This window comes from Barbus barbus (assembly GCF_936440315.1).
Source record: "Barbus barbus genome assembly, chromosome: 44".
In the NCBI taxonomy this organism is placed as follows: domain Eukaryota; kingdom Metazoa; phylum Chordata; class Actinopteri; order Cypriniformes; family Cyprinidae; genus Barbus; species Barbus barbus.
The window spans coordinates 16,821,941-16,845,596 of NC_136722.1; the positions used below are offsets into that span (position 1 = coordinate 16,821,941).

Sequence of the window (23,656 nt, forward strand, 5' to 3'; positions counted from 1 at the left end):
GAAATGTTCAATAGCCTTTTTTTGTGTAGTACAGAGTTTAAGGTAACGTTGTGTGTATGAATAGAAACTTAACCAATTCTGAGAAGAATTTACTGGCATAAACAGTGCGACATCTAGCTCCGGTCTTCCCTCCCTATGATAAAATCACACTTTTACACATATTTAAATGAATATACTGTACTTTGCAAAAACGTATGTTTCCTTTTCAAAAGGGTTACGCAGTGTTCACCTGGACAGGTCAGTCTTAGGTTTCCCATCCTCCTCTCACCTCAGCAGCCTGTTTCCATGACAACAGCTCGCTTTCCCAGTTATCCGTTCCTCTGTCAAATTTGGGTGAGGCTTTTTTAAAGAATGAAAATATAACAAAACATAACGTACCTGTCAGGTTTTCCACAATGGTGGCCATTTCCATTTGATCTATGGGAGTTTTCCAACGATCAATATCCAGATGACATTCCGTCCCACTACATTTATTTATCAATCCCTATTTAAGTAGAAAATATCAAAACGCGACGAAAAACTAAACACAGTTTCCCCTCAGGTTTGATTTCATCCGAACACCGTCTCGTTCTTCGACCAGATATTACTAGCGAAGGACGAAGGCAGAGCCACGAGAGCGCGAGGTTCTAATAAATTATAACGCTGGACCAATTGCCGCGTGCACGCGCGCGAAGCAATGCACCCGCGAGCAACGCATTACGTCATAGTTTACATAGCGCTATATATGGAAAGCTCAGAAGCTGAGCACAGGGCAGAAATTTCCATTTATTTCCCCTAGAGACGTTTAATTAAACGTGGCTAGAAATATATAACCATAGCCTACTTCAGTGATCACAAAGGGAAAGATGCCATTTATCTACTTAACATGCCATTGTCTTATAATTGAGGTTAAGACTGCTCAAATACATGACTGGATTATGTCTAGACTAGATATATACATGCAAAATGTGCACAATCAGGTCCTCTGAAGACTATTTCTAGTGTAGACATCCAGTTAGAGAATGTGATTTGATTTTTTAGCAAGACAATTTTAACCACAAACCAAATACATTATGGAACATATGGGCTATTTTCACACTACAGTATTGTCCTCCAAGCCTGTATTAACATCTGTCTGAGCATGTAGACACATGTGCTATAGGCTACCTTTGTTTTTCACACTGCAACACACGTGATGGGGCGGAACACCGTGACTAATATCACTCAAGCCTATGCTTAGACACACACTTAATATAAACATACCACATTGTTTATACCCACATAATCCAAAACACCTGCAGCCATAAAGAAAATAAATTGATTAAAATAAATTAAAACAAGATGGTACTTTTCATAAATACTGGAGGTAAAAATAGTTTTCCCACAAAATGAAGAAACCTGATGGATAATAAAAAAAAATAGAACAATGACTTAAAATAGGCTTAAAATACACATTTCTAGGATTTTGAATGTTGATGAATTTTATTTCAAAACCACAGGTTTTCTGATCAAAAGCAGCAGAGGACAAAAAGCAACCATCATAAGCTCATCAAAACAATATACCTAAAATTAACAAGTTATAACCAACAACCACCATGCTCATTCAAAAGGGCCAGTCTGCAAGAATACAATCAATAAACTCATAACTCTTGCATTGATTAGCCTATTTGCATACAAAAATACTTCCTTTTTCTGGTTATTTGTTTTGTGAGCTATCATTTTTAGAAAAAAAAAGTGACTCCATTTTCATCTTACAAATATTTCAGTTACTGATGTCGACTGTAGTTTAGTATCAAGCTATTACATTGTAACTGAGTAACAACATGAAGTAATACATAGAGCATCGAGATTAGTTAGTTTCATAAATTCAGCAGCCCTGCAAAATGAGTATTCAATTATCATCTGAAGTAGACAAGAACACAAAAGAAAATTAGGATGGATTGAAACAATCAGATAGGCTTTCTGAATAAATGCATCGTCCAATGCATCATTGTGTGACCAGTAAATCATAAGAGACATCAAAAACATTCAAAAAGACAGGAGGCGTTCTAGAGGTATCAGCTTTTACCAAAAGAGTTTCACTCACCTTTACAGAGCTTTTAAACATGTCTATTAGGATACAGACCAAGACCAAACATAAAATTGGTTATCTTTTTATTGCGAATCCATAGATTCTGTACTGTAACTAAATTCCACTTGATGTGAAATCAATATAAATACATTAAAAGATAACAAAATGGATTGAAGGTGACAATGCAGTCATGCGTTTAGTCAGAGAAACCTAAAACTTGAGCCTCCGTGTGCATAATGATGGAGGGGCGACTTCAGGGGGGATGTGAGGATATTGTCGCTTCGGGTTGAGAAACATTCACTTCCCAGCGTTTTCCTCTTAGATCTGGGGAAGGAATGTGGTATTGTCAGAACAAAACACCGATTGCTGTACTGACTACTTTACATCACGTCTAAATTTCAATTAATCAAAACATTGAGTTTTTCAATTAATCAGATGAATATAAGAGTGTTTTAGTACTAACATCATCAATGTCCTCATCGTCATCACCAATATCATCGAACTGAATCTCGTCGTCATCACCAGGCCCGAAGGTGTCAGTCTCGTTGATTTTGGCTGCAAGGCACCAACAGTAAGAATTTAATGACAAGACATTTAATACAGTGCAGCAAAAAGATCAGCGTATTGTAAGCCAAGAACTAAATATACTCACCGTGTTCTGGAAGCTCTCCATAAGCTTTCAGACTCCGAGCCTCATCAGCATTATACTTCAAAATGACATCTGCTTTGTTATCCTGAGAAGACATTTCAGAATTTAAAAATGTCAGATATTCACTCCTGTGAATAAAAGAACTGTAGTTTCATCAGCAGCATGAATCTCATTTTTAAACTAAAAGACTAAAGCTTTTAAATGCAAAATACTGACAAAATACTTCTTTCCAGGCAAACAAATGACATTTAGATTTAATTCCCAATACATTTATATTTAATTATATTAAAAATCACAAAATATGCTTATTTGCTTTGTGTATAGCTGTTTTAGTATATAATTAGTTATATTAAAATTAATTTTTAAACCTGATAACTCCTTAATCCAGTTAGTATAAACAATTCTATTTTTATTACATTAAGATAGTATTACAATACATAATTATACTAACTACTGAACATACTCAGCAGTCAGTTATTACAGTAAAAAGTGTGTAAATATTAAATCATTTAATTATATAATAGCTATTTTATGTATAATATTACATGAAATTATATTAAGAAATATTTAACAAACCTGGTAGTCCCTTAATCCAATGAGAATAATGTCTGATGTGTTAATCCACACCTAAATTAAAAACAAAGACATAAAACCTCGAGGAAGACAAACATCTTAGGGTTTCTTGTTAAAGAATATAAACATTGCTAAAAAAAACAACAACATTCATTTCATAACATTTTGTCCTATTCTGAAATTTTCATACCTAAAATTAGTTACAGTACTTTCGTCAAACAATATTGACTGATTGGCCTAAACATTTCTGTCAGTCCACACAGCCAATCTCATTCACAAAGTGATGGAAATGCTGAATCTGCATTCAGTCTGAAGCTTCACAGACTAGATCTGTAAAGTGCACCTTTTTCCGGAGCTTTCCTCGGATGTGACAAAGCCGCTTGACTCCATCAAAACACATGGCCTCCAATCTCCCGTTTCCCAACATCTTGATGACCTGAGCATATTCTAGGGGATAGAAGAAGCTTTTTCGAAAAATGGTAGATCTAAAAGCAGATCATGTTTTGAAGAGAAGGTAGTGCCCTACATCATGAACGCTCATTAAATGTACGAGTATCACAACACACCTTGTCCATCCTCTTTAAACACCAGCTCCCTTTTCTCAGATTCATTCTCATTCTTACCACGTCGCCGATTCTTTCCTCCTTTACCTGGATACAGAGAAATAAAATGTGCTCAGATACCATCATACACTTGGAGAAATGCCAATCTTATTAACACACTACAGAGTCCTATGACAATAACGAAGTGTTGCCTAATGACTGAGCAAAGTACACACATTTAGCAGAATACCCATTACATCAATAACATCTTAAACTATTGTTAATCTCATGTGTATTTGTCGGGCAACTTTAGCATGTATGATCCCTTATACAAATACTAGCTTAATAATTAAACGCAATACGTTTATAGGCATGTAAAGATCAAAATAAGTTTAACATGTCCGCTACTATCCATAAGTAACGTTACCTGCCTAACCCAATACATAGCGGCCGAGCGCATCATTATCTCACAGCAGATTTTATGTCATATTATTAACCAAAATTCATAAAATACAGACAAATAAATTAAACTGCCAAAATTAAACATCAAACACTGACAATAAACTGCGACATTCAACATCACGCGCAATAGCTCACATTACCTTGTTTGCTAAATTCAATGCTAACATCGCACACGGGTATCTTTAGAAACCACCTTACCTTTGTTTTTCGGCATGTTCTTTGAACGACGTCGAAGGCTCTCGTATAATGATCAGAAACGTTATGGAATTATAACAATATGTCAAATATTTTACTTCTCAAACGTGCTGTTATGAGAAGAAGAGCGCAGCTAGCGAAAAAAGCTGACAACAACGCATGCGCAGATCGCCTCATTCAACGGCAAAACTTTATTCACAACCGCAAACAGCTCAGCTGATAGAAAATTAATTTTTATAGTAGTGGGCTAAATCTAATTTATTATTATCTGTTACGTTATAATATGATGATATTATATAAAATTAATATGATGTATCAACTCATTTCTGAAACATTTTTAAGAGAAAAGGGAAAAAGTACAGTAATATTCTGTAAAGCTAAAAGTATCGATGCAAACACGGATAACAATACAACATGCGTTTGATAAAAATAAATTTAAGATCGAAAAACAAACTAATCGAAATAAATGTACTTGTCCTCCTATCCCGTAGGTGGCGACAGTGTCATAATTAACGCGTGTGGCATCAGAAGAAACAGCATTGCGGCTTGTTTTGAACGCTTTTTCTCATATTATATCATTTAAAAGGTATTAAAGTGGAGTAAACTACTATGGTCAAGGGATTGTAAGCAAATAACAGCTTGTTTATGTAGTCTAAACATTCTATATTAAAGCCCAAACCAATTACGTCGTAAACATTATGCTACATAAATGTGTAGTAGGTGGTTGTCCGAACCGTTCGGACACCATTATTCATTATATGCTACCCGAGGATCCGAAAAGACGCAGTCTGTGGTTAAAGTTTATCGAAGACAGTAAAGGTGATGGGGAAGACGGGACGTCTTCATGCCGAGTGTGCGGGGATCATTTCTCTGAGGAGAACTACTTCAAAATGGATGTGGGTTACACCACATGCATGATACTGAGCGTGGATGCGGTTCCTACAGTACAAACTATTCATCGATCACCCGAGCCAGAAAGAGAGAGACAGGTTGGAAATTAATTTAGCTTATTATATATAAATTATAAACTTAATATATAATTACACTTAAAGTACAGTAACATTTAATTATTCTATATAAATGATTTGCAATTATATATATATATATATATATATATATATATATATAAATAAATAAATTAAACAACACTATGTTGTTAAATGCTTATATATTTGTGCAAATCGGACGAACCGTCTAGGACTAGTTCGAAAAAGTAGGCTTTATGAACAATTGAAAATAGCAAAAAAACTAAACCTTACGATTTTTAAGTTTTGGACTTCATTCGACTCGGCTTGAGCCAAGAATTTTCATTTTGTGGCTTACGGTTCCAAAGTTATTAGCATAAACATGAGTGAAATTTTGGACAAGTGGCGGCGCTAGAGAGTTTGAGTTAGAGACTCCAAATTCGGTGTGGTTACTATTTACACTATCCTCTATCAATGTGCCAAATTTGACAACTTTCCCGTAAGCGGTTCTATGGGCTGCCATAGACTTCCACAGCGGAAGAAATGGAAGAATAAGAACGCCAACGATTACAATAGGAGCCTACGCACCTTCGGTTATATATACTGTATGTGTGTGTATTTGTATATACATAATAAATATACACAGAACACACACGTATTATGCAAACAAAAACTTTTATTTTGTATGCGATTAATCGCGATTAATTGTTTGATAGCACTATATATATATATATATATATATATATATATATATATATATAATATATATGTATACAATTAAATTAGTTTATTATTTCATATATATTTACTATAAATTACATATTTTAATTATTCATAATGTAATTCCATTTAATTTTTTTGTATATAATATATAAATTAAATGTAATTACATTATAAAATTAAACATCAATATTTTATTAAAATAGTTATTCATTTTGCTCTTATGTAAATTACACAATTTATTATATATTATAAAATTACATTTAATGCACAATGAAATTTATTTTATGTAATATAAATCAAATGTAAATATGTACCCTACATATTCTGTAAATATGTAAAATGTCATTTTGTTTATAATATATAAATGAAATGTATTTATATGTAATTTAATATAAATATATTAAAAGATGTTATACATGTCATGTTAAAATGTTAAATATATTTTGCTTACATAAATTATATATAAATTACATTTATTTACGTTACGTAAATTACATATAAAGTACATAATTTATATATACATATAATTACATTTGTTATATGTCATTTAAATTGAATGTGTATATAGAAATGTAACCACATCCATCCATCTGGTGTACATAAACGCATCTATCTGTCTGTCTGTCTGTAATACTACACTATATGATATTTTATCTGACAGGAAGCAGAAGATGAGAGTGTGGAAGAGGACACATGTAAAATCACCATTTCTGAGGCCGTTTCACTTGCTTGTGTCAAAGAGGAGCCTCTTGAATATGAGCTAAGTACCAACATGACATCTGGACAAGAGCTGAACACCTCACCTGATGAGAGTGTTAAATATGAAGAGAGTGAGCTAGCCGTTACTGAGAACGGCAGCTCGACTGCAATTTTCGGGGTTAAAGAAAATCATGGCAGAAAGTGTATCAACTGTCTAACATGTGGCCAGAGGTTCCGTAGTAGACGCACTCTAATGAAGCATCGACGGGCTAATCACGCTAAAAATAAAACTGAATCTGAAGTCAAAGAAAAGTTTTACATTTGTTCAATTTGTGGGGAGAGGTTTCATAAAATGGGTCTCCTTTTGCGCCATCGAGTCATACACACTAAGGAGAATCCAGAAGGGAGGTTTGTGTGCCAACAGTGTGGAAAGGGCTTCCCCCATCAAGCTTTTTTGAAAGCTCACCAGAAAGTTCACGAGGATGCAGAGTCGACCATGCCGTTCACATGCCACTTATGTCCCAGACGTTTCGGCTACAAAGTTGCTCTCGTTGCTCACATGAAACATCACTCATCCAAACTCACATGCATCTGCCCCATCTGTGAAAAGAGCTTTCAGTTCAGAGGTTCCCTCATTCAGCATCTCAAATCATCTCATGCTGGAGAGAAACTCTTGTGTAAGACCTGCGATAAGGGTTTCCTAAGAGTCAACGGCTACGTCAAACACATGGACAAACACAACGTGATGACCCCATTCTACTGCGACATCTGCAAAATTTACTTCTCACAGCGAGGCTACACAGCACACATGGTCACCCATGAGCAGAAGAGCCTTCCAGAGCAGCAGCCTGATGAGTCTGTTGAGAACCAGCCAAACGATACTGAAAAAAGTCTTGTCAGTGTGAATAGCTCTGAGGAAGGAATGGATCCAGTGACTGTGAGGCAGGAAGAGGCTGAGATGGAGCTGCTCAGTGAAGATGAGATGGAAGTTTTATAGTTTAGTTAAAAAAAAAAGTTTTGTTTACCCAAGGTGAAAAATCTCATGCATTTTTTATTTCACTAATTAGGTTTATGGTTAAACCGAAGGGTCTAATTTAGTTACAATTTTAGTTACAATTTTTAGCTTAAATGGTCATGTATCTTGTAGGCAGATTTCTATATTTATTTTTTCAGAATATGTAACAAATATTGTACGTACATTTGATTATCTTATGTAGAAAATGTTAGTCTCTGTGGTGTTAGTAATAATGTTTAGCTGCTAATCATGTTTAGACATTCTACGTGCAAATTCACAAAGACAAATACATTGTAAGATGCATTTCTTTAAAAAATTATCCAAATATCACGATTATTACTTTAAGACTGGTTGTTGTGTGGTCAAATTTTCTTGATGCGAAGATGCATTTATGGTCAGATTTTCTCAGTTTTATAGTTATAAATACACTAGTTTAAAGGTTTGGCATTATAAAGTTTTTTTTTTTCTCTCTTTTTAAAAATTAGAAATTAATACTTTTAAGCATGGGATGCATTATATTGACTGAACGTGACAGTAAAGACAATTTCAATTTCTGATAAATGCTGTTCTTTTAAACTTTCTATTCATCTAGAAAATGTGTCATGATTTCCACAAAAATATTAGGCAGCACCACGGTTTTCAACACTGACAATGATAAGAAATGTTTCTAGAGCATTCAATCAGCATATTAGAATGATTTCTGGAGGATCATGCGACACTGAAGACTGAAAATTCAGCTTTACCATTACAGGAATACATTTTAAAACAATTTTTGAATTGTAATAATGTTAGTATTTTACCATTTACTAAATAAATACAGCCTTGGTGAGCATAAAAGACCAACATTTTAAATGGTAGTATATACAGTGGGTACAGAAAGTATTCAGACCCCCTTACATTTTTCACTGTTATATTGCAGCCATTTGCTAAAATCATTTATCATTTTTTTCCCTCATTAATGTACACAGCACCCCATATTGACAGAAAAACACAGAATTGTTGACATTTTTGGAGATTTATTAAAAAAGAAAAACTGAAATATCACATGGTATTCAGACCCTTTGCTCAGTATTTAGTAGAAGCACCCTTTTGATCTAATACAGCCACGAGTCTTTTTGGGAAAGATGCAATAAGTTTTTCACACCTGGATTTGGGGATCCTCTGCCATTCCTCCTTGCAGATCCTCTCCAGTTCTGTCAGGTTGGATGGTAAACGTTGGTGGACAGCCATTTTTAGGTCTCTCCAGAGATGCTCAATTGGGTTTAAGTCAGGGCTCTGGCTGGGCCATTCAAGAACAGAACAGAGTTGTTGTGAAGCCACTCCTTCGTTGTTTTAGCTGTGTGCTTAGGGTCATTGTCTTGTTGGAGGGTAAACCTTCGGCCCAGTCTGAGGTCCTGAGCACTCTGGAGAAGGTTTTCGTCCAGGATATCCCTGTACTTTGCCGCATTCATCTTTCCTTCGATTGCAACCAGTCGTCCTGTCCCTGCAGCTGAAAAACACCCCCACAGCATGATGCTGCCACCACCATGCTTCACTGTTGGGACTGTATTGGACAGGTGATGAGCAGTGCCTGGTTTTCTCCACACATACCGCTTAGAATTAAGGCCAAAAAGTTCTATCTTGGTCTCATCAGACCAGAGAATCTTATTTCTCACCATCTTGTGGTCCTTCAGGTGTTTTTTTGTGTCTTGCACTGAGGAGAGGCCTCCGTCAGGCCACTCTGCCATAAAGCCCCGACTGGTGGAGGGCTGCAGTGATGGTTGACTTTCTACAACTTTCTCCCATCTCCCGACTGCATCTCTGGAGGTCACCCACAGTGATCTTTGGGTTCTTCTTTACCTCTCTCACCAAGGCTCTTCTCCCCCGATAGCTCAGTTTGGCCGGACGGCCAGCTCTAAGAAGGGTTTTGGTCGTCCCAAACGTCATCAATTTAAGGATTATGGAGGCCACTGTGCTCTTAGGAACCTTAAGTACAGCAGAATTTTTTTTGTAACCTTGGCCAGATCTGTGCCTTGCCACAATTCTGTCTCTGAGCTCTTCAGGCAGTTCCTTTGACCTCATGATTCTCATTTGCTCTGACATGCACTGTGAGCTGTAAGGTCTTATATAGACAGGTGTGTGGCTTTCCTAATCAAGTCCAGTCAGTATAATCAAACACAACTGGACTCAAATGAAGGTGTAGAACCATCTCAAGGATGATCCGAAGAAATGGACAGCACCTGAGTTAAATATATGAGTGTCACAGCAAAGGGTCTGAATACTTAGGACCATGTGATATTTCAGTTTTTCTTTTTTAATAAATCTGCAAAAATGTCAACAATTCTGTGTTTTTCTGTCAATATGGGGTGCTGTGTGTACATTAATGAGGACAAAAATGAACTTAAATGATTTTAGCAAATGGCTGCAATATAACAAAGTGAAAAATTTAAGGGGGTCTGAATACTTTCCGTACCCACTGTATATATTTACAATTTTTTTTCTAAAGGAAAATTATTAAATACCAGAATTATAAATAATAAATATAGTGTTAAAACACATTGTTTCCTACAACACTTCCAGCCATGCAATTAGAATTTTTTGCATTGAATCAAAAGGTCAAAGTGACATTCAGATCATCAAATGTGCTATGCAAATTTAGGTCAGAGTTTACCAAATATGAATCTAACATGCAAAATAATTAAAAGCTTGTCTTTGCGCTTTGGCTCACCCATGTTCTGAGTATTGTGTGATGAACACTTTCCATAAACATGACAACAGTGCAAAAAATACATTTACAGTCATAATAAAGTGTTTTTGTAAAAATGGCAAACTTTATTTTCTACATGTACAAAAGAAAGAACAGGATAGCAGCTTGCTATATGGACAGCAACATTTCCAGCACTCTTCCAAGTCAAACACGGGAAAAATACAACTGAGATGAAAAGAAAAATGTACAACATATTTAAAATCAGAAAAAAACCCTGCAAGGAATTATAAGAAGAATTAAAAAAAAATATTAAAGGGGGAAAACATCCTCAGTCATGCCCACTTCCACAGAGCTACTAGCTAATATAGCATCTTGCCCATGCACATTTATAAAAATATGTCAAGGCTTAAGTAGTCACTTAAAAAAGTCACTACATATATCTCTGACCATTTCTGTACTTCCCTACATCCAAACAAATAAACAGGCCAGCAGGTTTTAGGTGAGGCGATACAGCCGTATACATTTCTGTCCCAGCTTATAGTTTTTTGTATAATGTATTGCGTTTCACCTGAGTTCTCTATTTGACATTCTGTGCTGTTTACATGTAGGCCTCCACTGCATTTTTGTGCTTTGGACCTCATTCACATTGTCATTTTGTAAAAAGAACGCTAAGGTAATGCCAGCAGCGGTCATATAAACATTTGGACTCGCTGTCCAAAAGAGAATAAGGTTTGCTGGGATACACCAGGTTTGGTGAGACTTAAATATGCAATGTGGCGTTAATGATGTAAAATAATAGGTCAGAACAGGATACAATTTGAATATTCAGTGTCAGCCAGACAGGAACGTATCCCGTATACAACATCCCCATACAACTGGAGCTTTTCGCAACTGTGCGCACACTTTGGTGCAGGAATTTGTTGTCATCCTCTAAAATCCACATCCTCCCTGAATACATTTTAGCTTTTTATAATGACTGAGATACAGTATGTTCATATTCATACACTCAGGTAATTTGCTCCTCAGGAATAGTCTACAGATTCTTCATTGGTTTGCGTTTAGAGGCAGAGGTGTGATTGTACAGGCCAAACTGTTTTTGTTGGCCCTCTAGTAACCAGTGAAGGAAGATTTTGATTGTCCACCAGGGGTGCTCAGAATCTACACTTGGCTCTAAAGCCTTGATGCATGATGGGCAGCAAGCAAGCCGAGTTCAGGCTGTGCTCAAACCAAGCTAGAGGTCAGGGGGTTTGAGGTGGACGGTATTTGCTCATAAAGCAGTGGAGGTCAGTTTTTTCACTCCTCTGCGTTGAGCGAGAATAGAACAGCCCACTGGCTCCAGCATGGGAGGAACATTCCTATTCAAGGCAGAGTATGTAGCAGCCATCGCCCCCTACAGGAGGAAAGATTTCACACAAACAATTATAGTCATTCACTATACTGTAGTCATTCATAATAATTAGTCCTTATCTACTGGAAGGTATCTATCCATCCATCCATCTATCTATCCATTCCTCTCTCCATCTATCTAGAAGTATAAATCTCAATTTAAAAAAATTGACCCTTATGACTGGTTTCGTGGTCCAGGGTCACATATGATATATATTAAGGATTTAAATATAATTTTAATAATATATATAAAAAAAAACTGTTAGTACTATAAAAATACAGTACATTTGTTAATAATTCCTTGATATTTAAAAAAAATCAGTGAATTTGGGAATCTTGTGTATTCTAGGAGCATTTGAAATATAAGTCTAAAAGCAAAGTTAAATATTTATGGGAATAGTTTTATATATTTAAGTTTTATTCTAACGCATAATGTGTGGACAGGACCAAACCTTAACCAGATGGGGGGCATCCTGTCTGTTCAGCTGGTATTTAGGGAGCTGGTCTCTGTGAAGGATCCAGGGATGTTTCAACACCTGTGCAGCTGTTAGTCTCTGATGGGGATCTACATGCAACATCTTAGACACCAAGTCCTGTTAAAGACAAAGTCTTTGAATGATTTTTTGTGTCTTGTGGGCCCTTAAGGAGATGTTTTTTGAAGAGTGTAATTTAGATGCTCTTCTAAAGTGGGTACCTTTGCCTCAAGTGATACAGAGCTCCAGTATCCACCTGTGAGAGAAAACTTCCCACTGCCAATTCGAGCTAGAATCTCCTCCGGTGTGTCCTCTGGGCCATTAGCAAATGGAGTAAATCTGAGAAAAAGCCCAGTGTCAGTTGAATACAAACACATTTTGAAAACTATAGTGCTAAGTTTGCTTACTTACCCAGTTAACATTGTGTACAGAAGGACGCCTAAACTCCAGATATCACAAGCAGCATCATAACCCTGTTTCTTTAGCACCTGGGGACCAAAATTATTTTTTTGATTAAGAAACTGACTTTTTATTTTACAAAATATTGTGCCACCTCTGACATGCAAAATGTACCTCTGGGGCCACAAAGTTGGCAGTGTAACAGGGCGTCATCAGCAGTCCGTTTTCTGCTCTCAGTTGCTTGGCAAAGCCGAAGTCACAGATCCGGATGGACTCGGGATTCCCAGATTCATCAACATAAAGGATGTTACTGGGCTTCAGATCCCTGTGAACCACCTGATGAGGAGGAAAGGAAGCTTACATTAGAACCAAGGTGGCTCACGGACCATATAAATACATTTTTAAATACATTTTAAATTATCATTTCACTTCTAAATCAAATTACTACTGTTATCATACATTTTTACATAATTTCAATTTTATTATATACAGTTATATACACTACCGTTCAAAAGTTTGGAGTCAGTATGATTTTTTTAAAAAGAAATTAATACTTTCATTCAGCAAGGACACATTACAATGATCAAAAGTGACATTTATAAGGTTACAATTTTTTTTTTGTAAGGTTTTTATTTAACTGGTTTGCACTATTTGTCTATTCTGCCATGTGCCTTATGCCACTTTATTTATCTCTTTTTTTATTTTTCTACAATGTCCTCAGACTGATAAGCTCCTCTTGCACTATATATATATATATACACACACACTCTATACATATACAGTGGTGTGAAAAAGTGTTGGCCCCCTTCCTGATTTTTTATTTTTTTGCTTGTTTGTCACACTTTAATGTTTCAGATCATCAAACAAATTTAAATATTAATCAAAGATAACACAAGTAAACACAACATGCAGTTTTTGAATGAAATTTTTTATTATGAAGGGAAAACAAAATCCAAACCCACATGGCCCTGTGTGAAAAAGTGCTTGCCCCCTAAACCTAATAATTGGTTGGGCCACCCTTAGCAGCAACAACTGCAATCAAGCGTTTGCGATAACTTGCAATGAGTCTGTTACAGCGCTGTGGAGGAATTTTGGCCCACTCATCTTGGCATAATTGTTGTAATTCAGCCACATTGGAGTGTTTTCGAGCATGAACCGCCTTTTTAAGGTCATGCCACAGCATCTCAATAGGATACAGGTCAGGACTTTGACTAGGCCACTCCAAAGTCTTCATTTAGTTTTTCTTCAGCCATTCAGAGGTGGATTTGCTGGTGTGTTTTGGATCATTGTCCTGCTGCAGAACCCAAGTTCGCTTCAGCTTGAGGTCACGAACAGATGGCCGGACATTGTCCTTCAGGATTTTTTGGTAGACAGCTGAATTCATGGTTCCATTTATCACAGCAAGTCTTCCAGGTCCTGAAGCAGCAAAACAGCCCCAGACCATCACACTACCACCACCATATTTTACTGTTGGTATGATGTCCTTTTTCTGAAATGCTGTGTTACTTTTACGCCACATGTAATGGGACACACACCTTCCAAAAAGTTCAACTTTTGTCTCGTCAGTCCACAGAGTATTTTCCCAAAAGTCTTGGGGATCATGAAGATGTTTTCTGGCAAAACTGAGATGAGCCTTTGTTCTTTTTGCTCAGCAGCGGTTTTCGTCTTGGAACTCTGCCATGCAGGCCATTTTGGCCAGTCTCTTTCTTATGGTGGAGTCATGAACACTGACCTTAACTGAGGCAAGTGAGGCCTGCAGTTCTTTAGATGTTGTTGTGGGGTCTTTTCTGACCTCTTGGATGAGTCGTCGCTGCACTCTTGGGGTAATTTTGGTTGGCCGGCCACTCCTGGGAAGGTTCACCACTGTTCCATGTTTTCGCCATTTGTGGATAATGGCTCTCACTGTGGTTTGCTGGAATCCCAAAGCTTTGGAAATGGCTTTATAACCTTTTCCAGACTGATAGATCTCAATTACTTACTCTCTCATTTGTTCCTGAATTTCTTTGGATCTCAACATGATGTGTAGCTTTTGAGGATTTTTTGGTCTACTTCACTTTGTCAGGCAGGTCCTATTTAAGTGATTTCTTGATTACGAACAGGAGTGGCAGTAATCAGGCCTGGGTGTGGCTAGAGAAACTGAACTCAGGTGTGATAAACCACAGTTATGATTTAACAGGGGGGATGTGGGTTTGGATTTTGTTTTCCCTTCATAAACAAAACCCTTCATTTAAAAACAGCATGTTGTGTTTACTTGTGTTATATTTGATTAATATTTAAATTTGTTTGATGATCTGAAACATTAAAGTGTGACAAACATGCAAAAAAAAAAAAAAAAAAAAAAAATCAGGAAGGGGGCCAACACTTTTTCACACCACTGTATCTGCAGTTTTGTTTTATTTAACTGGGTTGCACTATATCTGCCATGTGCCTTATGCCACTTTATCTATCTATTTCTTTATTTTTCTACAATGTCCTCATTTGTATATCTGTATAGTTGTATGTACATATGTTTAAACTGTATTTATCTGTATTTGAACGTGCCATACATGTGGAAGAATTGACAATAAAGCAGACTTGACTTGACAAAAGATTTCTATTTAGAATAAATGCTGTTCATAAACTTGAAAAAAATTATCCCAGTTTCCAAAAAAAAATTTTAAACAGCGCAACTGTTTTCAACATTATTAATAATAAGAAATGTTTCTTGAGCGTCAAATCAGCATATTAAAATGATTTCTGAAGGATCATGTGACACTGAAGAATGGATGCTGAAAATTCAGCTTTGCATCACAGGAATAAATTACATTTTAAAATAGATTCAAATAGAAAGCATTGTGATAATATTTCACAATATTACGGTTTTACTGTATTTTTCATCAAATAAATGCAGCCTTGATGAACATATGAGACTCTTGAATGGCAGTGTATACTACAGGCTTTTTCATCCACTGCGGTCTGAATTAGACCCTCTTGGCTTCTAATGTTGAGTTTATCTGCATCAGAGCCATTATAAACCAGTATGTGGTAAGACCAGGGGTGCGGCAGTCTCACAAAGCCTCATCTGTTTCCCAAGATCACAATCTTAATGTACTTCAGCTGGGCTTTAAATTTCATTCCCTCAGCTATTGTCTCCCTAAACACTGATGTATTGGACACATTTTACTTTGTTCTTTACTATAGTTTGAGCTCTAGAGGTCACATACCCCTTGAGTGTGCAGGTACTCCACAGTCTTTGTGATGGTGTACAGTACAGCGCTGGCCTCCCGCTCCGAGAAGAACTTCTGTCTGAGGATCTTATCCAGCAGTTCCCCTCCCTTTAGCAATTCTGTCACCAGATACACTGAGCGGCCATCATCGTACACCTGCATACCCAGTTAAATTAGTTGATCATTGATAATCAGTTTAAATTCAACATCTCTTCTATTTTATTACTAACATCACTTTTCATAAAATGCTATAGAAACCAATTCTGCAATACATAACACTATGATTAGGATGTTTACATCTGCAGCAAAATTTATTTTGTGTTTGAAGGCAATCAATGCCGTGTTTAAGGAACACTAGAAGACGCATTTATAATGTAAGGAAACACTGGAAACAATAATACTAATACACTGCTAAATGAATATGAATGATGGATAACCTGCTCGGAGTAATTTGCAGGAAAGCCTATAAGAGCAGAAACTCATTACACCACTCTCTCATTCCGGAAATATCAGAGCAGAATTGGTTTTAGGTAAACACATAAATGCTCTTTGAAAAGAACAAGACATTACCTTAATATAATTGTGTTTAGCCACTGAGACAAAGCTCAGAGTCTGCCGCCACAGACTACTGTCTTTAATCCTTATGGATGAAAATAAAAAGACTACATCCTTGTTTCTAAACACTCACGTCTTTCAAGGTGATTATATTTGGATGCTGTCCATAGCGTAACAGAATTTCCACCTCCTCCGTTGGATCCCGTTTAGCTTTATTGATTATCTAAACAAGAAAAATATAGAGAGATATATTACAATGTCCAAGAAAGTCATTGTATAAAAAGGCAGTATTAAATTCTGTCCAAAGAAGGCAAAAAATACAAAAAAAATAAATAAATGCTGTCTAGAGGTCTAGAATTTAAACAATAATAAATTGAAAATAAAACAATAAAGCCTAAAACAAAATGTTTTAATTGCTGCAAGTGAATTTCTGCATTATAGTGTCCACTAAAAAAAGGATATTAATTTTGTTATATGTTAAATATTACAATTTAACAAAGTTAATAAATTAGTAGTGTTTTTTGAAAAATGTCAACATAAAATTTCACTATAAAAATTTAAAAATAACATTTAACGCTCATTTAAAGTATAATTTAATAAGTAAATTATAAATTATATTTAATAAGTACATTTTTTTGTGTTTAATAATTGTTATTATTATTATATTATTATTAATGATCATTCCTTTTCGCTACATTTATGTTATGAGGCCTAAATTTACAATTAAAATGATTGATTTTAGTTTTTAGTGTTTTATTTTTAATCTAAATATAAACTAAATGGGAAATGAACAGGCACAGTTAAATATCCAATAATGACTTGCACATATAAATAACATTTAGTTTTAAATGCTTTTTTTTGCTATTAATTTGCTAAAGTGTTCTGGATGGTGACTTACTGCCTCAATGAATGCAACCAGTCAGTGTGTTGGTTTAATATGACTCGCTTCTCACCTTCACTGCATACTCCATGCCTGTGCTTTTCTGTATGCAGCGTCTGCAGATGGAATATGAGCCAACTCCGATATCCTCCTTTACCTCATATGCGTCATTGAACAGAGACACGTTTCTGTGGAGCTGCTACAGAGTGAAAACAACCAGATGTAATGCTGACATAAAATCTGACTCATAGCTAGATGTTAAAAACAGTCATTACAGCATTTACTACGTGGAAAGACGCTTAACTGCATGTATACCTGAACTATAGAGCTCACACTGTTGCTCTGCAAGGGTTGAGACTCTTCTTCCGTGCTGATGGCCACAAAACTGAAACCTCTGAAGAGTTGATTGGCATTGGCACTAGGGGGTACACCTGGAGAGTCTACCAGAAAACACACAGCGGTTTTGGTCTAGTCATTAAATACACATATCCGACAGATTTCAAAAGGCATTTAATTAAATAGGTTTTCGTGTATTTGTCTGAGAGGGGATTAAAGACGGATGGCAAACACCGTCTACCTGATCTAGGGTCAGACATAGTCCGTTATAAGCTGATGTACCTTTGGGAGTTTTTGCTGTAAATTCTGGGTCAAAGTAGAATGTGTCATCTGGTCTGCCAGAGGCTGGTTTGAAGGGTGGGTGAATCTCTCTTCTAAATAATTTCTTAGACAAACAAGACACGATAAAACATTTAGAAAAACACCTTACATTAACAGAGTGTCATTCCTGTAAAATTGTAAAGACTCACATTCCAGTCAATGGTAGCATAAAATGGGTGTCTCTTTATTTCTTCAACTCCATCTGGACCAGCACCTGCAGATGACCACAGTCAAGTTAAAATCAAATATGCATAACTCTGCAGAAATGACCATCCAGTCAGTCTAATACACTGCTATTTAAAAGGTTGAGGTCAGATTTTTTTTTTTTTTTTAAGATTTAAGAAGTCGCTTATGCTCACCAGTTGCATTTTTTTTAAATAAAAAAATACAGTTCACACAATAAAATAAATATATTTAAATATGTTTGATTAATTAAATACTAATATAATTTGACACAACTGCTTTCTATTTTAATATATTTTAAAATGTAGTTTTTTCCTGTGATGGGAAAAAATTTAAATAACAAAAATCACATGATCCTTCAGAAATCATTCTAATATGATGATTTGGTGCTCAAGAAACATTATTTACATTATTATTAACAATAATGAAAGAGTTGTGTTGTACATTTTTTGTGGAAAACAATGTATTTTTTCAGGATTCTTTAAAGAACAGCATTTATTTGAAATATATATTTTTTGTAACATTAGAAATGTCTTTGTTGTCACCTTTGGTTAATTCAGTGCATCCTTGCAGAATAGAATAGAAATAGAAATGGAAATAGAAACAGAATAGAATAAAGACTCCACACTTTTAAAAGCCAGTATATGTGAATGGGCTCACCAAATCTATTGGAAGGGTTTCTTTTGAAAAGACTCCTGAGGAGACTCTGAGCTTCTGAACTCAGAAACTGAGGCATTCCAAGCTTCGCCCTACAAAAAAAAAAAAACATATCAAGAGTCAAGAGTTCAGATAGTCAGCAAATGAAAGAGCATCCCTTTATTATTAAGCTACACAATTATAAATGCCGGTCGTTGACCAATCAGATTGAAGAACGTTGTAATTCTAATTTTCTGTTATCCAATTGAGCGTCTTTTCTATATAATTTTTCAGCCTCACATGTCAAACATGTCATGTCAGCCAGAAAATCACTTCCTCTCTAAGTGAACGGTTTTTTTTTACCAGCATGAGCTGTAATGTGTATCAGATCTTGTGATGATGAAGTCAAATTATGGTCCAAAAGCGGTCTACACAAGCCTAGAGGTCCGATAACATAGAACGGCAACATCTGCACTGATGTCACTTCCACAGCTAATACTTTGTGTATTCACATCAGTGGCAATTGTCTGTTCTTATCAGTCCTCTGCAGAAGCCTCAGATGAACACTGTAATTGACAAACTCTCATCTTGCCTTCTCTAAATGTCTGCAGTCATTCCACTAAAACCACATTACCACAGTTTATCAAAGCTGTAAAACTGTACGCAGACCTTTGATTATAATTATCCACCACAGCAGTGCTAGTGTCATGCCGGAGCGTTGTTCACTCTTTGCATTATGATGTGACGTGTGTTTTGTGTGGTTGCGTGTTTACTGATGGTTAAGTGCTTAGTCTTTAAGCTAAACAGCACTGTCAGCTAAACCAAGGGCTTATCCTCATCTCTACAGCACTTAGTATCCAGATGTTACGCCGACCAATTCCGCTGGCTCTTCCCACTCAGAGTGGATGGCTGTGTTTAGAGTATAGTGTGAGTGGAGTCTCTGCCAGGACAGCGGAAGGATGAGGCCGTCGCACTCACTTTAGAATCATAGTCATGGTTTCCTTGCGGTCCTTGCCTTGGAAAGGCAGCGTTCCAGTCAGCATTTCAAACTGAGGATGGAAAACAAAACAAGTTTTTTCTCTGAAGAGTGATTTTATATGAATAAATGTGCACCTTGTAATTTTTTGTTTATGTTTAACAGCCTGATGTTGAATGGGCTGGAACACTATTTCAGACTGTTCCGGCCCAGTTTAGATACAAAATGAATAACAAAGTAAAATAAAATTTACACAGTAGGTTAAATAAAATAAAACTTTAATGAGAAAACAAATGATTGAGATCACCTTTAATGGGAATACATACAAAATGCTTAATAAACAACAATAGAAACAGGAAGTGGTGCTTCCTCACCATGAGTACACCGTAAGACCACCAGTCAGCGCTATAAGTGTGTCCTCTTCTGTTCACCACCTCCGGAGCCATATACTCTACTGTCCCGCAGAAAGAGTATGCTTTATTTTCATGATCGATCGACTCCTTACTGAGTCCAAAATCTGAAGACACACGCAAACACATTTTCAGTATGGCAACATTAGTGTTGTTACTCTGAACTAAAACTGCAATTAAAATTAAACAAAATTGTTTTTGTTAACTGAAATAATGCTGAAATAAAATACGTTTAAAAGATTCTATTTGTATTCATTTAAATGAAACAAAAATGAGAAATACTGCCTTGGCAACTAACGTTTAAGTTGAAGTTGAAGAACTAAGAGTACTAAAAGTAAAACTGAAATAAAAAATTTATAATAAATAAAAAAGCTAATTAGAAATAAATAAATTTAGAAAAGTATTTAAAAAAAAAAGACAAAAGTACAACAAAAATAAAAGATTAAAATAAAAACTATAACAGCTAAAAATAATAATAAATAATACTTCAAAAAGGGGGCAACAATCATTGCACAAAACCTCATTTTCCACACATTAGCTCTGTGCAGTTCACTTTGTCATATAGCATGAATGTGGTTTAGATGGTCATAAACCTCCACAGAAGGAAGGTTAAATCGTTCCTCCCATGAGGCTGCAGTCAAACGGTATCAACACAAAGCCCTAAACGCTCAAGGTGGCACCATGCTGATGCAGCCATTCCAGCAATCTGAAATTACCTACCTGTCAGTTTTATGTGGCCTTCCTCATCCAGGAGAATGCTGAAATTACACAGATTCACAGCATTAAAAAGTCATTTAATAGAGCATGAACACACTTACACAAAGGGTCCCCTTATTTTCTACTGCCATTCCCACCCTGAGCCATGAGGACATATCTCTATATGTCACGCCTACAAGACTACAGCCATTATTTTTATAACCCTATTCTATCCAGACTTAAATGTGATTTATGGAGGACCTTACAGACAGCAGTGAGGTAGGATAAAAAAAAAAGAGAACGAGTGAGTGTTTTAGTGATAAAAAAGCAACAAATGGAAACATGGAAAGGAAACATATACACTATTTATCAAAAGATTTTTAAGATTTTAAAAGTATGATTTTTTAAATAAAAAAAAAAATGAAAAAGATTCTCTTATGTTCACCAATGCAGCATTTATTTGAATTAAAAATACAGTACAACAGTAATATTGGGAAATTTTATTACAATTTAAACTGCTTTTTATTTTAAATATATATATAAGTCGTAATTTATTCCTATGATGGCAAAGCTGAATTTTCATTATCATTGCGCTTCAGTGTCACATGATTCTTCAGAAATCATTCTGATATGCCGATTTGTTGCTCAATAAACATTTCGTATTATTATCAATGTTGAGTTCAGCTGTGGTGATTTTTCCTGTGTCTTTCCTGAATGGAACGTTCAGAAAAACAGAATTTATTTCTTAATTATTAACAAATAATTTTCTGTAACATTATTACTGTCTATACTGTCACTGTTGATTAATTTCATGCATCTTTGCTAAATAAAAGTATTAAAAAATATGAATAAAAACAATTTCCCCAAATTTTCTTTCCATACTTTGTTTTTTTTTTCCTTCTTTTTTTTCTTTTTTAAAAGCACAATAAAAGTCTAAACAATGAATACATAATCACTTAATTTTTGTTAAATTTCCATATTTCCACTTTTTGGAATTTGATGGGGTTTTTTTGTTTTAAAATAAATAAGTTTGGAATGAAATAATAAATATTGTAAATAATGACAATTTTCATTGATTTGGGTGAACTATCCTTTTAAATTCTAGTCTAAATTGGATTTATTTGAGAACATTCAGTACTTTTCTGGTTTCAGATCTCTGTAGATGATGCCTAGTCCATGCAGATGGTCCAGAGCTAAAGCCAGTTCAGCCAGATAAAACTTCACATCCTCCTCTGTGAACATCACCTGAGGAAAGAGAGCACATGCTTTACATGTCAATCAGACAGTCTCGTCCTCTCTAAGCTGCAGTCTCTAAGAGACTTCAAGTTGGTGGCTACATGAGACTATGCTCTGGATAAAAGCATCTGCTAAATGTTTAAATGTAAATGTAATGCTTGAGGTAACTATTCACTATTTACCTCTTTTGACAGTCGAGTAAAGAGATCCCCTCCTCTTAAAAAGTCCAGAATCAGATAAAGCTTTCCTTCAGTCTGGAATGCTGCAAGAAGTACACAAGAAGAGTGTGAGAAAGAAAGAATTGCTTCATTGGTTAACAGAGCATTAGAACGAGAGCAGTTCTTTATTCTGATTGGCTGATGACCAGCACTTACCATAGTGTAGCTTAACAATAAAGGGATGATTAACCTCCACCAGGATGTCCCGCTCCATCTTAGTCCTGACCCGATCCCGTACTAAAAACACACGCATAAATAACACCACTTCTGTTTACTTCCATTGAGTTCACTAACAACGCTTCTCTCTCCTCTAACAATGTCCCCCCCCGGCCCAGAAATCTGGCACAGCAGAATTACACAGATGGCACCGGATGACTAATTAAATAAAGTATGCAGTGCAAGAGACAAGAGAAGCTAAGAGCTGTAGGGGGAGGAGAGTCATTTTACTCCTGTGGATGTAGATGTGTTTTTCATCTGGAAGGGCTGTTTTTCATAGTTGTACCCTTCCACAAACATCAATTTACATTCTTAAACCGCTACAGCTGGGAATTAACCAACCAAAACACTGGAATAAACAGAATTTAAACAGGTTACTGTGGAAAAAGTAAATGCAATCTGGAGTCCCACGTGTTAATGAGACTTCTGAAACTGCCTTTAATATCTTGGCTTGCAAACCTGCAAGACTTCCTAGAGGACAAAAACAATTAATTTGAACTTTCAGCTATAGGACTAAGGCCAAACATCAAACCTTCTTCCTGTTTTACTGAATTTGTTTCAAGGAGTCAAATTTGCCAAATCATACTTCATATAATTCCTAGATTAAACATGACCCACGTCAATATTTGACTATTCAATAAACATCGGCAGGGTTCAATAATAGTTACAGAAGTTAAAGGGTTTTGAAAAGAATTTGCCCTTTGTGTCAATTTCAAATTGTACCAGCAGACTTGTCAATGGATGATAAACAATTGCAGTGCAGTTTGATAAAATATATAAATGGTAATTTCATTTTTAGCAATGTGTACATCTCATGTGTTATATATTATTTAAAAAAATACATTTATTATATTTTATATGCATTTTTCATTAATTGTTTAAATTATTTAAATACATGCATACCTTATATGTTTAAATAAATAATTTAAAAATGAATGAAAAATGTAAATAAATAAATAAATAAATATGT

At 35.6% G+C, this 23,656-nt stretch overlaps 3 protein-coding genes across 5 annotated transcripts in view; 1 reads left to right on the forward strand and 2 right to left on the reverse strand.

Annotated features, from left to right (window-relative positions):
* Positions 1 to 747: 747 nt before the first annotated feature.
* Positions 748 to 5,038, reverse strand: eif1axb (eukaryotic translation initiation factor 1A X-linked b). Its single transcript, XM_079406934.1, has 7 exons — positions 4,475 to 5,038; positions 3,839 to 3,922; positions 3,616 to 3,719; positions 3,276 to 3,326; positions 2,703 to 2,784; positions 2,514 to 2,605; positions 748 to 2,374 (listed from the first exon to the last, which is right to left on the reverse strand). The coding sequence occupies exons 1-7, from the start codon at positions 4,488 to 4,490 to the stop codon at positions 2,369 to 2,371; spliced, it is 435 nt and encodes a 144-aa protein (XP_079263060.1). The 5' UTR covers positions 4,491 to 5,038; the 3' UTR covers positions 748 to 2,368.
* On the forward strand, positions 4,961 to 8,454 carry LOC306863536 (uncharacterized protein). The gene is made up of 2 exons (XM_079406933.1): positions 4,961 to 5,460; positions 6,821 to 8,454. Exons 1-2 carry the CDS (start codon positions 5,170 to 5,172, stop codon positions 7,853 to 7,855), a joined length of 1,326 nt encoding a protein of 441 aa, XP_079263059.1. The 5' UTR covers positions 4,961 to 5,169; the 3' UTR covers positions 7,856 to 8,454.
* A 2,203-nt stretch (positions 8,455 to 10,657) lies between these two features.
* rps6ka3b (ribosomal protein S6 kinase, polypeptide 3b) overlaps positions 10,658 to 23,656 on the reverse strand; it is a 47,097-nt gene continuing 34,098 nt past the window's right edge. For all 3 annotated transcript variants that reach the window (XM_079406081.1, XM_079406082.1, XM_079406083.1), the window contains 18 exons: positions 22,627 to 22,707; positions 22,435 to 22,514; positions 22,155 to 22,261; positions 21,041 to 21,078; positions 20,285 to 20,427; positions 19,913 to 19,983; positions 18,959 to 19,047; positions 18,265 to 18,329; positions 18,077 to 18,179; positions 17,774 to 17,898; positions 17,532 to 17,657; positions 16,712 to 16,801; positions 16,021 to 16,179; positions 12,992 to 13,153; positions 12,830 to 12,906; positions 12,640 to 12,757; positions 12,398 to 12,538; positions 10,658 to 11,949 (listed from right to left, as the gene is read on the reverse strand). In XM_079406081.1, the coding sequence (XP_079262207.1) occupies positions 11,827 to 11,949; positions 12,398 to 12,538; positions 12,640 to 12,757; positions 12,830 to 12,906; positions 12,992 to 13,153; positions 16,021 to 16,179; positions 16,712 to 16,801; positions 17,532 to 17,657; positions 17,774 to 17,898; positions 18,077 to 18,179; positions 18,265 to 18,329; positions 18,959 to 19,047; positions 19,913 to 19,983; positions 20,285 to 20,427; positions 21,041 to 21,078; positions 22,155 to 22,261; positions 22,435 to 22,514; positions 22,627 to 22,707 (1,898 nt within the window). In that variant the 3' untranslated portion in view covers positions 10,658 to 11,826. The remainder of the gene's footprint in view (positions 11,950 to 12,397; positions 12,539 to 12,639; positions 12,758 to 12,829; positions 12,907 to 12,991; positions 13,154 to 16,020; positions 16,180 to 16,711; positions 16,802 to 17,531; positions 17,658 to 17,773; positions 17,899 to 18,076; positions 18,180 to 18,264; positions 18,330 to 18,958; positions 19,048 to 19,912; positions 19,984 to 20,284; positions 20,428 to 21,040; positions 21,079 to 22,154; positions 22,262 to 22,434; positions 22,515 to 22,626; positions 22,708 to 23,656) is intronic.

What these genes read in the sequence shown, in the direction of transcription:
- eif1axb (XM_079406934.1), bottom strand. An exon ending in GAGGAAAGCTCCGGAAAAAG is followed by an intron (nt 3,327 to 3,615) that starts GTGCACTTTACA and finishes TTTTTAATTTAG; the next exon opens with GTGTGGATTAACACATCAGA. An exon ending in TTGGATTAAGGGACTACCAG is followed by an intron (nt 2,785 to 3,275) that starts GTTTGTTAAATA and finishes ATGTCTTCTCAG; the next exon opens with GATAACAAAGCAGATGTCAT.
- LOC306863536 (XM_079406933.1), top strand. Translation starts at nt 5,170, where the DNA reads ATGCTACATAAATGTGTAGTAGGTGGTTGTCCGAACCGTTCGGACACC. An exon ending in AGCCAGAAAGAGAGAGACAG is followed by an intron (nt 5,461 to 6,820) that starts GTTGGAAATTAA and finishes TTTATCTGACAG; the next exon opens with GAAGCAGAAGATGAGAGTGT.